Source organism: Nicotiana tabacum, chromosome 19 (assembly GCF_000715075.1).
Source record: "Nicotiana tabacum cultivar K326 chromosome 19, ASM71507v2, whole genome shotgun sequence".
Classification (NCBI taxonomy): Eukaryota; Viridiplantae; Streptophyta; class Magnoliopsida; order Solanales; family Solanaceae; genus Nicotiana; species Nicotiana tabacum.
The window spans coordinates 146,717,398-146,731,806 of NC_134098.1; the positions used below are offsets into that span (position 1 = coordinate 146,717,398).

At 36.4% G+C, this 14,409-nt stretch overlaps 2 protein-coding genes across 2 annotated transcripts; one reads left to right on the plus strand and one right to left on the minus strand.

Moving 5' to 3' along the window:
• The first annotated feature begins 2,164 nt into the window (after nucleotides 1–2,164).
• LOC107832249 (BTB/POZ domain-containing protein At5g17580-like) lies at nucleotides 2,165–6,348 on the plus strand. Its single transcript, XM_016660070.2, has 4 exons — nucleotides 2,165–2,294; nucleotides 3,646–3,779; nucleotides 3,865–3,934; nucleotides 4,021–6,348. The coding sequence occupies exons 2-4, from the start codon at nucleotides 3,715–3,717 to the stop codon at nucleotides 5,629–5,631; spliced, it is 1,746 nt and encodes a 581-aa protein (XP_016515556.2). The 5' UTR covers nucleotides 2,165–2,294; nucleotides 3,646–3,714; the 3' UTR covers nucleotides 5,632–6,348.
• A 115-nt stretch (nucleotides 6,349–6,463) lies between these two features.
• LOC107832253 (DNA-directed RNA polymerases II, IV and V subunit 8B-like) lies at nucleotides 6,464–12,346 on the minus strand. Its single transcript, XM_016660073.2, has 5 exons — nucleotides 12,230–12,346; nucleotides 10,116–10,220; nucleotides 8,074–8,231; nucleotides 7,467–7,561; nucleotides 6,464–6,799 (listed from the first exon to the last, which is right to left on the minus strand). Exons 2-5 carry the CDS (start codon nucleotides 10,186–10,188, stop codon nucleotides 6,682–6,684), a joined length of 444 nt encoding a protein of 147 aa, XP_016515559.1. The 5' UTR covers nucleotides 10,189–10,220; nucleotides 12,230–12,346; the 3' UTR covers nucleotides 6,464–6,681.
• Between the last annotated feature and the right edge of the window lie 2,063 nt (nucleotides 12,347–14,409).

The following is a 14,409-nucleotide window of genomic DNA, read 5'->3' on the forward strand; positions in this document are numbered from 1 at the left end:
GGATCGTTATTCCTCCGATCTGTAACATATGGCTGGTACCGATCTTTATTCGGCCTTGATTCTCTATCAACATCTCTCTTATTTTTACCTGTCGATCGATTTAGATGTACTGAACCCGAGGGGGCTCCCAATTGGTCGTCCTCAACCCTAATCTTTGATTGATATCGGTTGTGAACATCTGCCCAAGTCACAACTGGGTACTCGATCAAATTCTATTTCAAATGGCGTGATGCTATCGAACTCCGTTCATTTAATCGTTGGGTGAAAGCCTGAACAACCCAATCATCAGTGACTAGTGGTAACTCCATGCGTTCCATTTGGAATCGAGATACGAACTCCCTTAGCATCTCGTTGTCCCTCTGCTTCACTTTGAAGAAATCAGATTTTCTTGTTGCAACCTTTATGGCCCGAGCGTATGCCTTTACAAATGAATCTGCCAACATGGCGAACGAATCGATAGAATTTGGTGGCAAGTTGTGATACCTAATCATAGCTCCCTTCGACAGGGTCTCCCCGAACTTCTTCAGCAATACAAACTCGATTTCGTCATCCTCCAAATCATTTCCTTTTATGGCGCACGTGTAAGAAATAACGTGCTTATTTGGGTCAGAAGTCCCGTTGTATTTAGGTATATCGGGCATACGGAACGTCTTCGGAATGGGCTTCGGATCCGCACTCGGAGGGTGATTTTTGTACAAACTTTTTTGAATCCATTCCTTTTAAGATTGGTGGTGCCCCCGGTATCTGGTCAACTCGGAAGTTGTAGGTTTCCACCTTCTTGTCATTGGCCTCGATTTTCTTCTCTCCAGATTCTATTCTCTTAGTGAGCTCCTCGAGCATCCTCATTATAGCAGGATCAGTGGTCAAGGTGTTATCACCCGATCTTTCAGGCACTTGCTCGGTACGGCGAGTGACCTCTTGTTTGACCCTACTCGGTGCTCTGTGCTGATTCTGCAACTGAGCAATGGCGTTTTGTTGAGCTTGAAGCATTTCAAATATTACTTAGAGACCGACTCCTTCGTCTCCTCTGCCCTGTACACCTCGACCGTCAGTTCGACCCTCTCTGCGTACACTTCCTTCGGGGTCTGCGCCCAAATTCACGTTCAGAGCCACATGAGAACTAACATCAATCGGGTTGACGGGCGGTGCTCCTCCGAGGTCAGCCTGTGGCACCTTGATTCCTGGAGCAATAACATTCTCGTTTTCCCCGTGAAGTCCGAGGCCATTATCGCCATGTGTAGATGTGTTTTGTGAGTTTGACATGATTTAACCTGAAAATAAAAATTCTTGACAAGAACAAGTGTAAAATAGTGTGTTTTACCGAAATTAGCACTAAACAATCAGTATTATTCTTAGCCCCACGGTGGGCGCCAAACTGTTTACCTCGAAAATACGAGTAACAATTAAATTTATAATGTGGTTTTAAGGATACGTGATCTGATTCAATGTCAATTGATAAATGATGAATTGAATTAATGAATTGAACTGTAAAGATAAATCAGACCAGTATTATAGCAGTATGTCGACCTCGATTAGGACTAGCTCGATGTCAAATGTTATGAGCAATAAGAACAATAGCAAAAATGTAAGCGAGTAAAGAGTAGCGTAGTATTATTTCTCAGTCAGTGTATCCCCTTACAAATGAACATGGTTCCTCTTTATATAGTAGAGGAATCCTAAATAAGGTACAACTCTAATTTCGGAAATAAAATCCATGATTGATATCAATAACCGTTAGCGGTTTCGTCACTTCCGAGATTCTCGCCGAGATTTATGGTCGCTCGCCGATATCCCGTTATTCCGTTGCTCGACGTTGGTCGTGCCCGATCTCGATCCTTCGGCCTTTGTATTGTCGAGCTCGAGCTCGCTTCATCATAAGCTTAATCTCGAGGCAGTCCCTCGAGCCCATAAAATCGGACATAGTCAATTTTTACCGTATACATGCTCCTTAAAAAATAAGAAGTAAAGTAATATTAATCTTTTGTAAATAATAAAAATAGAAAAGAAAGAGAAGGATGTAGAAACAATGTGTATATATAGGAGCCGTTCCTATAATAGGGGGAGGTTTTAGTTGGGTTTGTGCAGAGTTTATCCCTAATCAAACTCTAAATTTCAGCATTTGAAAATAACAGAATGCCCAACTATTACGTTTGAACGTTTGAATATTGAATAGTAACTAGTAACTCCATTAACAAAAGAAGTCACAGTGGCTCTCTACTCCTAGCATGCACAGTTCTGATTTCTCCTTTACAGTTTACAAGAAGAATAAGCAGAAAAATATTCAAGATTTTCTGGTAAATTTCTCTACTCTTCCTTTGCTTTGCTCCTTATCTCCGTGGGCGGAGCTGTCATGCGGGATACGGGTTCGGGCAAACCCAATCGTTTTAATCTAAACCTTTGTATTTATCTTAAGAAATCTATTAAATATGTACGAATTATCAATTTAGAACCCAGTAACTTAAACGGATTATAAACCCGAACCCATAAATTTCAAATTTTGGCTCCGCCTCTGCTTACGCACCTAATAAGTTAAACATACTTAAATAGTATAATATTTCGTGCATTCATTAATTTTATGTACATATTCAGGTGATATTATTAGATTCTGCATGTTTAGTTTTTCCTATTTTTTTGTTTTCGTTACATTTTCTTGGCATCCATTTTCTGGGAATGCTTACAATGAAGAAAAAGTCAAACTTTTCTAGGAAATTCTCATCTAGATTGTTTATAGATCAATAAAATATATCCAAAGTAAACTATTCGTCATTTAGTAGGATGAAAACCGAAATTAGGTAATTTTTTAAGAACATGATCCTTATATTACCTTATAGTAAAGTAGTAAAACTCCATTATGAAGAAGAATATGCTCTCACAGCCAAACAGTATATGTAAATTGCAAGTATAAGACAGTAGATAAAAACATAGCTAGGTGCACCAAAAGAAGCATGAGTACACTGTGCGCTCCCTGCACAAAAGCATTTTTACAATAACTACGCTTCAGTCCCAAACAAGTTGGGGCAGCGGCATCATGAATCCTCAATGTTAATGTTTCTCCATTTAAAAAGGCCAAAATAATTCATCATGAATTGGCTAGTTTCACGTTGCTCACCTACCGCAACCTTCCTCCTTTATCCGGGCTTGTGACCGGCAATGTGCTCTAGCTGCAAAAAAGCATTTGTATTATCTTAAGTAGCATACCTGGAGTAGAATATCTAACAACTAAAATATTTTTAAATTAATCTGCAGTTAACATTCTTTACATAACAGCCTTGTATTAGTATATACATCGTCGTCAACACATGACAATCTATGCATTATTATTCACCGCAACTGCATTACAATCTTTGCATAACTAGACTGCGAACCAAATGACCCGCTATCATTCAGTGGCAAAGCCACATTCAACCAAGGGGTGTCAACCGACAACACTTCGTAAGAAAATTATATTGTATTGCTAGATAAAAAAAAATTGTTTTATATAGATTTACTATATGCTGACTCTCCTTGACTTTTCGGTGTATTTAATTTTTTATATTTTGATGCAACTTACTGAAAAATCTTGGCTCCGCCGCTGTTAACGTTACTGTAAAGACATAAAAGGCTCCTATATATATGAAGGAGGGCTTATTGCTATATATTTTGCAGGTTGATTAATTTGGAGAGATCTTGATCCCAACATCTTAGCTTGAAAGGCCCTAAAATTTGATCTCTTTGATGGATTGGAAACAACAAAATCATGATAAGATGGCCACAAGGAAAAACATTGCATCTCCACCCAGGTAGAAGTTAGTTTTCTTATACTTTTTTCAATTTCAATTAAAACTTTTAATCTTGTTCTTTTTTCTTCTTACCCTTTCCTTTCAGGAAATCAGTGTCTGCTTCATCATCAGATGTTCAGCTCCACATATGTGGAGTACCATTCTCCTTGAATAGGGTAAGTTAAACTGACAAGTCAAGGTTAACACACACATCAGAATTATTTCAGTTTTGCTAAGATGTTGGTTTGTGTTGAACTTACAGGAAGTTTTGACTGCAAAATCTGCAAAGCTAGCTGCAGTGCTGAAAGAGAATCCTGAAGATGATGTTTCTCATTTGCTAGGAGACATTCCCACTGATTCCGAAACTTTTGAGCTAGTCGCAAGGTTCTGCCATGGTTTTGACATAAGCCTATTGCCTGAGAATGTTATTAAAGTCCTTTGCCTTGCTAACTATCTTGGAATGTCTGAAGATCACAGCACAAACAACCTCATAAAGAAGGCTTGTTTCTACTTTCAAAATAATATCCTTCCTAGCTGGAACAAGTGTATTAAAGCCCTCAAATCTGCTGAAACCATTCTTCCACAAGCTGCAGATCTTGCCCTTGTTGATGCCTGTGCAGAATTGATCATCACCAAAGTAGTGCATGATCCAAGTCTTCTTGGAGAACCAATTAGGAACGTAACAACAACAGATGATGACAGTGAGAACGACGAAAGTACCTATAAGCCAAATGTTAGGAGGAGGCTCTTTGTTCTTGACTGGAAATCTGAGGACTTGACAGTACTTTCCATTGCTCTCTACGAGCCCATTATTCGTGCAATGATTCATCAAAATGTCCCTCTGGAATATGTGGCATCATCTCTGTTTCACTATCTCACAAAATGGGTTTTTCCAGGCACTAAAGGAGAAGATGAGACATCAGTTTATGAGAGGAATTCTCAGAGAGAGATCATTGAAGCAGTGGAGAGACTGTTGCCGCAAGAGAGGGGGCTGATCCCTTGCTCTTTGCTCTCTCAAATGTTGCAATCTGCAATAATGTTGGATGCTAATACTGATTGTAAAAGCGGATTGGAAACTAGAATAGGAAAGCAGCTGGACCAGGCAACTGTAAAGGACCTCTTAATACCTGCACAAGGATATGCAAAAGAAGAGCAGTATGATACTGAATGTGTGAAAAGGATAATGAAGTATTTCTACAGCAATTACACAAGCACAGATGAATCTGGCCTGATTGCCGTGGCACAACTTATTGATGACTTCTTGGCTGAGGTTGCTAGTGACATAGATTTGAAGTTGAAGACATTTTTATCACTAACAGATTTATCACTAGCAGCATCAGAAGGAACTCATAGGAATTCTGATGGAATATATAAAGCAATTGATATATACTTGGACAAGCACAGATATCTCACGGATAGGGAAAGGGATGAAGTTTGCAGGATGTTGGATTGCAACAACCTGTCTCCTGAAGCCTGTGAGCATGCTGCACACAACGAAAAGCTACCAGTACGAGTGATGGTGCAGATTTTGTTTTCTGTGCAGTTGAAGTTGAAGGATACTGTGGCAAAGAGGATACAGAGGGGTTCTGGAAACCTATTGTTGAAGCTGGAAGAAGACGAGGAAGATGCAACGAGGACAAGCAGCAGTGAAGAGGAAGTGAAAGCAGAGATGGAAAAGATGGGAAGCAAGGTGCTGGAACTGGAGAAAGAATGTCATATGATGAGAAGGGCAATTCAGAGAGGTAGCTACCAGCACAAGATTCAGAAGGAGAAAACAAGCATGTGGAAAGAAATGAAGAGGAAGTTTGGTTGTATGACAAGCTTGCATGAGACAAATTGCCATGTGAAGAAGAAAAAAGTGCATCCAAGATAGAAGATATCTTCTTTTTTATCCAAGATAGAAGTTCATGGTTTCATCTTTACATTTTTATGCCGGAGTGATAAGGACTTACTGAATAATTAAAGATTAAATTTGCATTCTCTTTGGAAATTAAGAGTAGCATAAGCATGTTGATTATTTTCATCAACTCCTCCAAATAACAAAAGAGGTAGGTAGGACTATTCTTTCGTAGCATCTTCAGAAAATCCAGGTTTTAATGTTCTGAACTTGTTTACAGGCTACAGCATGATGTCTATGTTTATACATTTTTCCATGACAAAACACAAGAGTTTAGCATCAAGACACACTGTAGAACGTAAAGATAAATTTTCCTCCCAGCAGGAAAGCTAAAGAGCTTTCACCAATTTGCAGTTCTAGGCGTCCAACTCGACGCACACTTGCATAGTCTTTGGTTATGGTACAAGAAAAAGAACAGTTATGCAGAAGGCCTAAACCCATATTCTATAGCACAAGTGCAAGCACTTGTTCGTCGCAACAATTCCAAAATGATAGAACAACCAACAGTTATCCTCACATGTGATACATACTGATAGTACAACCAACTTTTTAAAAATTGTGGTGTCCAAGCCAGCTTGGGCGTACCTTAACTAATTCAACGAGGTACCTGCTACCTCCACCAGCACAGGTAACGGGTAACTCGGACCAAGGTTTTGACAGATGAAAAGAAATCACCTAATGTTTTTACCTCTGCTGGGAATTGAACATGTTGTACAACCAACTTGTTCATTGTAACAAAGCCAAAATGAGTAACATAAGTGCGTTCACAGAGACCTGTTTTCTAGCAAGCACTTCTAAGAACAAACACTTTGCCAAGAGAAAAGTCATACATCTTAATTAAGTTCAGAACTGTACATAATTTCGCCAACAAGTTCAACAGCAAAGGTTTCACGTTGATAGGCAAAAATCTTGCAAACAAAGTCTCTGCTCCATCTCTCCATAAATAAGAAAAGGAAAAGAAAAGAAAATGTCATGAAAATGCAGCAACCCAGAATTCCAGGATTCAAGAGCAACAACAAATGGAGTTCACTTCGTCATCTTCCTCAAAAGAAGAAAGAGCTTCTCGTCGAGCTTGAACTTTTGCACCTTGAGGGGATCACTTTTCAACATCAGCTGAAGTCCTCCGAATGAGACATAAACCACTCTGACAAGAGGGAAAAGGAGAATGAACAAATTAATAGGCTGTCTAAGAGTTTGCATCTCTAGGCTTATTGACTTTTGAAAATCTAAAAAAACAACATCACAGCCACAAATTTATTCCTATGATGGGCCATGAGATGTTTTAAATCATTCTACAAACTACAACAGTACTGAAGAGAGCTTTCAGTTGTGTTAATTGTCCACAGGTCCAGAGGCCTGGAGTTGTCTGTTCAGCAAGAACTAGAGAAGAAATACAAGAACGAAATAAAGAGGAAGAAATTCTTGTTGTGAGCATCCCCCTTTTCCATTCTTAACTAATCATTTTTCCTATCCAAACAACATATCTGGCACCATCGCTGCATGATGTAATGGTGAAACGTCTTGTCAATGTTGACCAACCGAGATTGGATTTGACGAGATTGGATTTGTTGGGTAAATAACTATTATAGTGGAATTAGTGGGTGCTATGTAATCCAAAGTGAATTCAGATAGTGAACTGCTGCAAAGCTGCATGCACTGAATTAGATGGTGGACTGCTGCAAAGCTGCATGCACTGAATTAGATGGTGGACTGCTGCAAAGCTGCATGCACTGAATATTGTTCTCCTAGCTTACAGATAGATCTAGAAGTTAAACCAATACATTGAATAAATGGGACGAGCAAGTACATACACTTTTTTGTCAGGTCCTGATGTGTCCATTGAGACCTTATAAACTAGCCCATGCACGATGTATTCAAATTTGTCAGCAAGAGATTTTTGCTCTCCCTGCAATTGAAGAAATTTAAAACGCATAGCCACTAGCCAGTATAGAACAATCTAAATTTGGTGGCCACACCTCTGAACCTACACATTACTGTTGCCAAAAAGCCTTGGCGTAGCAAAAACGTTAATAAAAAGAGGCTTCCAACATTTCTTAGTTGGTTAATAATGAAATTCTTTAGATTCAGGAAAATAAAAACCAAATGGTTGGCTTTTTTCCCCATAAATATCTTTACTTTGATTTGGAGATCATCAAACAAAAGGAAAATAAAAGGCAAACCTACCCAAGAATTTAAAGTCAATGATATGGGGTATCCTGAATAACCAACTACTAGATCAAAATCACAGCTTCCTCCCCAAACAAGATTTATGGACTTACCAAGCAACCTACTAAAATCATATAAATGATTATATCTAACATATCAGGGAGAGAAGATTACCATATTTCTGTTAATCATCAAATGGATCTTCCAAGACCATTAAAGAGGAAGATTCAAATAAGTAAAAGGAACAAATACCTCAGGAGGATGGCTAGTTACAGCTGACCCATCCATATTCAGCGTCTTTGATATAACCATCCTATACAACTCTCTTGGCTGAATAGGGTATAGCTCTGAGTTGATATCTAGCTGTATCGATGTTTCGCCATCATGACATCTTGCTTCTATGCGAGAAACTAAAGAAATTGACAGAAACTTCAGTCTAAAGATCAATGATACAGAAACGGAAATGCAACAGCAGAACATAGTAAAGTTTATGATAATTATTTTGCCTCCCCTAACATCTAATGGCACTCCCAAAACAAAATCAGAACAAACATACTGTACCCAGCAAAAATACTCAGGTAGTTCTCATCTACGTTAAGAGAACTCGGCGTAGGATATAGAAACAAGTCAACCAAGCAAATTCAAATATAAAAATAATTAACAGCGGAAGTTGATTTTGAGAAAGAACTTTACATAAATCTGAAAGACATTCTGACATTATAATTATCTTTTTTATAGCACCAATTAATTATCAATTTTATCTCTATAGAAGGGTCAACATCCACATACTTAGTTTATGCATGACAAACTTTATGCATACAAATCTCACTGAGTTAACTACTTTTCAACCTCTTTTTCAAAAGAAACACACAATTGATATGCCATTTAGTTCTGGGATGCATGCAGGAGACTTTGTTAGTAGCACATGCACAAGAGCATTGGATAGTACTAGCTGAGATGCTCCTTATTCTCATACGAAAAGGTAAAACTTGAACACTATACCAGCATAAGATAAGTTGAATGCTAAAACAGTCATCTAGTAAACAAAGAACAATCAGACAAGTAAACCATGAAATCCAACTAACAATATTTCAATATCTCAAATTGAATATCTGATTATGAACAAAGTGACAGGCAAAAGAAATGCATGACTGTAATCTGACGGAATTTTGTCAGCTAGAGCTTAAGCTCAGTTGGTAAGATTTTTTTAACAGGTCCAAGTGGAGAAGATTTGGGGAAGTTGTTTACTGCAACTGACTTATAAAATCTAGCATTTATGCGGTCAACAATTCCTGACTGATGTGATGGAATTTTGTCAGCTACAGCTTAAGCTCAGTTTGTGAGTTTTTTCTTAACATGTCCAAGTTGGGATGATTTTTACTGCAACTGGCTTAAATATCTAGTGTTTATGCAATCAATAATTCCTAAAAATACTGTGTATTTCATTCTGATACACCTCTTGGCTCTTGTATACGAAATTGTTTTTTGCCAATAACAACAACATAAAAAAAAAAACACAGTATAATCCCACAAACTGGGTCTGGAGAGGGTAGAGTGTACGCATACCTTACCCCTACGTTGGAAGGAGAGAGATTGTTTCCGATAGACCTCCGATTCAAGGAAAGAACATTTAATCATCAAAAAGGAAGGTCCTAACGGGCTGACAAGTTTTAGTAACTGGGCTCTCGTTAATCAAAATATACTTGGCATTCTCATTCTACTATTCCTTTCAGCATATCCCTTAACATAAAGCACTTCCTCGAGGGAAAGAATATTTCATGATACCTAGAGATCTAAGACTCCATTCCATCCATCGGTCATGAATGTTCTTTAAGAGTGTCTATAGAGTGTGAATGGAACTATATGGCATCTAGATGAGTATTTATTCACATATAGCCACACAGGTGCAAAATAAATACATTAGGTCCTAGGATGTGATAATTCCATTGCCGAACATTTCCTAACATGCTTCAGAAATATTGACTGTACAATATACTACTACTGGCGCATTTCTACTCCAGAAAAAAAAAACACAAGGGATCTCAAAGAATTCGCCTTACCAAGCCCAGCTTGGAATGCATCAATAGGAGATATCAATTTATCAATCCTTTCCTATTTACGTTCTCCAATCCCCACAGTCCCTTTCCAAGAAACAAAAATGCGGGCTAGGAGAAGAATAAAGGAAGATAGTACAGAGAGAGCACCTGGAGACCAACAATTGTCATGGTGATACTGTTTCTTAAAAGCATTGCATGCAGTATCAATATGATATGGAGTAAATGGAAGAGTAATACCTTTGTCATACTTTTTGCCATCAGCATCCACCTTTCGAACCTTAATAATTTCGTCAAAGTGAAACGCATCCATTTTCAGAGATAAGCTTCCCGAACAGATGTCACCTAATCACAGAAGGAAAAGAGTCAAAAGGAGAGTCATAATCAGTGACAATCATACATGTCTAATCTTTTATCGATTAAGTGAGAGATAAATTGACTTCTGCAGTACATAATTTCCTTGGGTGTCCCCGATAAAATTGACTAATCTTTTATCCATTAGGTGAGAGACAAGAAATCAGCAACATCCTTAAGCTAATACAGGATTAACAAATACTTAAGTCTGGATGTCTTTCCAAAAGCAAAGGCCACAATAGTTTTTAAATCACCGTACGGGAGTATATAAAAGAGATAATGCAGTGGGAAAAGGGGGGGAAAAAAGAGGGGGGGCGATCAAGTATCTTTTCACGAGAACATTCTCAATCTTCAGAGGGATTAACATCTAACCTCAGCGCTATTCCCCAGAACAAAATAGCAGACTTTAACAAGTTTTTTTTACCTCATCATAAATCTAAGCATCTTAAGTTGAGCAATGCCAAATAAGAACTGAACATCACACCCGGTGAAAAGGAAACATAGAATAAAGAAAAAAGAAAAGGGAAGAAATCGAAAGAATCTGAAAGTTGCAAAGCGAAAAAAAATTGAAGTTATCCAGCACAAGTACGTCTAACATTTAGAAATCGAATCTATAAAACAACTATGATAACCAGAGGATAGAAGAAATTTTATAAAGAATTTTCCTGGATAAGATCAATACTCAAAGAAGAAAACAATCTGAAAATCCAACCTACCCCATCCTGAAGAAAAAACATACATACTGTTCCTCTACACTTAAATCAGTTGCGCAAGAACAAACATTAAGCCAAGGAAAGCCCTTCCAGTTTTTAATTTCTCCAACTTTCATCAAGTTTGCAACTTTCCACCACTTCACCATAGCTGCCAATACCTTTACATAATTTGCCCACATGTTCAAAACCTATTCGACAACCTTCTTTCCCCCAGATATGGTAAACCCAGACCCACCCCCACCCCCTCCAAAACCGCCCAACAAGTGGCCCTTTCCCACATTGCTCCCCTGGTGACCCAGACCCCCCAACCTTATTATTGGAGCTAAAGGGTCCTTATCACTAGGCTATCCCTCCCTTGTCATTCCAAAACTTATTCCTTTAACATCTTTATAAAAACAATTGACCTAATAGCATACCAGTTCAGACCAGTGATAGGGTCAGAACATCTTCATTTCATGTTTAACCTAACTAGCTAAGAAATAAAGGAAATTCGTAAACTTCCAGTATCAAAACCCAGCATTGAGTGATAAAAAAAACTTTCAAATTCAAGTTATTACGACTCAGATAGTGTACACTTCTATATCAATTAAAAAAAAAAGCTTATACACTTTCTCTGGAAGAGTTGCCATGCAAGCAAATTGAGAATTGTGATATGCTAAGCAAATTGAGAATTGTGATATGCTAAGCAAATTGAGAATTGTGATATGCTATTTCGTAAAATCACTAAATTTGTAATCAAACTATAAGCTACTTTTTAAAAACTTAGTAGCAATATTTGTTCCCATGTCCCACCGAGCTTGAGGAAAATGTGATTCCCATAATCTTTCTTCAGGAGTAATTGTAACAACTTAAGCATTACAAAATACACTCTATTTTAAGAAATTATTGATCTTTCCATCGAGCTTTCTTGAAGAGCATAAACTATGATATAAAGAAGCCTAAGCATATTCCAAGCATATCCATTCACATATTAGGTCAGTATTATAACTCAAACTAATTGGGTCAACTACACATATTCACCTGTTCTTTCAATACACACATTGCATTCAATATTGTGAGAATTCAACATAATTTGACAATTTTTATGCGGTGAAATTAACCTACACCTCAATTATTAATACACCACAAAAATCAGATTAAATTTGACTAGTGATGATGTTAATCAGCAGTAAAATAGAAGACAACTAACAAACACAGAAATCAAGACTCAATAACCAGTATAACTCCGAAAGAGTAACTAGTTTGTACAGTGGGAAGAAGGAAGTTTTGAGAGCAAAAGAGACCAACCTGCAGCTTTGAGGAAGAGGGTTTAACACTTCTTTGGTGTTTACGCCTGTCTATTACAGGGTTTTAAGGGGAACTTTTTGGCTTTTTTATTTTAATTGTTTTATGCTGACGTCCTTCTTTGATGATAATATTACATTTAAGTCCCGTATGAATTGGCACACCTAACTCTAAACTAGGTTTAGATCTATATTAGGTTGAAACTTGAAAAAAAAGTTAAAGTTATGTTAAAAAATAATTTTTGAAAGTTGAAATAGTGTTTGGTCATACATTTTATTTTTTGTTTTTTACGTGGAAGAAATTTTTTTTCACCCAAAACTGAATATTTTTGGGAACTTAAATTTTTTTTCAAACTTTTCTCAAAAGCTGATCATATTTTATGATCAAACCGTGTCAAAATTTTGAAAACCAAAATCTATGGTCAAATGGGAGCTAAGAATAAATACCACTACTAGTCATACTTAATAATTTGTCCCTCAACTTACATGTTTGTTTTTCAATTTGTACCACTTCAATCCCACTTATATCTCAAAACTTTTGAGACTTGACACTCAGATATAACAAAATGCTAAGTGTTATAAATAATATTAAAAGTGAATGTCCATTTATTATAAATTATTTGGTGATCAAGTAACCAATCTTAGTGACCAAGCAACTAGACTAGTTTATGACTAGGGGTGGCAAATCGGTGGGTTAGGCTAAACATTTTTTGGGGAAGGTGAGGAGGGGGACAAAATGCATTGAGTCAATAAATCGGTCATTGTCCAATCCAACCCAACCCAAATTATACTTGGGCTAAGATAAACTAGGTCAAGATGGGCTAAACAATGGGTCATATTCCAACCCACCCAACTTTGACCCATATTTTTACAAAATAGAATCATACTCCATCTTGCATAAAGAAAGCCTTTAACCTTTTATACACTTATGTATGTTTCCTACGTTCCTAACTTTCTCATAATTTATTCATTCCATTCACTAGCGATGAATTGCTATATATCTAATTTTAAACTTTTAGCTAACAAACAAATATGGATTAATCTTATACTCAACTATTCATGAGTTTTAATAACTTTCTAAAACTAAACAAATATTTAAAAGTGTAAGAGGAGGAAAAAAAGCAAAGAAAATAACAGTTGGACAATGTTTCAGAAATTATTTTGAAGAAAAGTTTTGTGCAAGATAAAGGTTTGTCTAGTTGTATTTTTTTTTTTTTTTTCACATGTTGGAATTGTTCCAAAAAAAATTCAGAAAAGAGCATTCTTGCCACATGGAATTTTCAGAATTTTTTGTTGATGAAGTCTTTAAGAGAAAATCAACCCACACAATTTTTGTACAAGTTTTGATTTATATCTATATATGTAGTTATTATTAATTGTTTACAATGTAACACAAGAAGCCCTACTCCCCATTTAAGACGTACTCCCTCCTTTCCAAAATAAATACTATTAATATTTTGAGAATCAAAATATATTTTCTTAAATAAAAAATTAGCATTTATAATTTGTAAGTTGAATAATATCTTTTATGTTATTTCTAAATAAGTAAATTTCACCACAACTTAGTTACAAAATTATTCATATTTACATTAAAACTTGGATACCTTGATTCTCTTTTTTAAACTTAGATACATAAACTAATAATGGGGCAACTAAATAAATATCCAGACAAGCCTTCAGTTGGATTAATATTCCTTTGTTTTGGGTAAGCTTCATGGGTTGTATTTGGGCTACTTCTGGTCACATGAAATTTTCAAAAAATTTTGTTGATGAAGTCTTTCAGAGAAAATCAACCCACAAAATTTCTGTACAAGCTTTGATTTATATCTATTTATGTAGTTATTATTTATTCTTTACAATGTAACACAAGAAGCCCTACTCCCCATTTAAGAAGTACTCCCTCCTTTCCAAAATAAATACTATTAATATTTTGAGAATCAAAATATATTTTCTTAAATAAAAAATTAGCATTTATAATTTGTAAGTCGAATAATATCTTTTATGTTATTTCTAAATAAGTAAATTTCACCATAACTTAGTTACAAAATTATTCATATTTACATTAAAACTTGGATACCTTAATTCTCTTTTTTAAACTTAGATACATAAACTAATAATGGGGCAACTAAGTATATTTTCAGACAAGCCTTCAGTTGGATTGATATTCCTTTGTTTTGGGTAAGC

Coding starts and splice junctions, on each gene's coding strand:
- LOC107832249 (XM_016660070.2), top strand. CDS start 3,715: ATGGATTGGAAACAACAAAATCATGATAAGATGGCCACAAGGAAAAAC. Junction 3,780..3,864: donor AACATTGCATCTCCACCCAG/GTAGAAGTTAGT, acceptor CTTTCCTTTCAG/GAAATCAGTGTCTGCTTCAT. Junction 3,935..4,020: donor TACCATTCTCCTTGAATAGG/GTAAGTTAAACT, acceptor TTGAACTTACAG/GAAGTTTTGACTGCAAAATC.
- LOC107832253 (XM_016660073.2), bottom strand. CDS start 10,188: ATGGATGCGTTTCACTTTGACGAAATTATTAAGGTTCGAAAGGTGGAT. Junction 8,232..10,115: donor TGGCAAAAAGTATGACAAAG/GTATTACTCTTC, acceptor CAATTTCTTTAG/TTTCTCGCATAGAAGCAAGA. Junction 7,562..8,073: donor TAACTAGCCATCCTCCTGAG/GTATTTGTTCCT, acceptor CTTCAATTGCAG/GGAGAGCAAAAATCTCTTGC.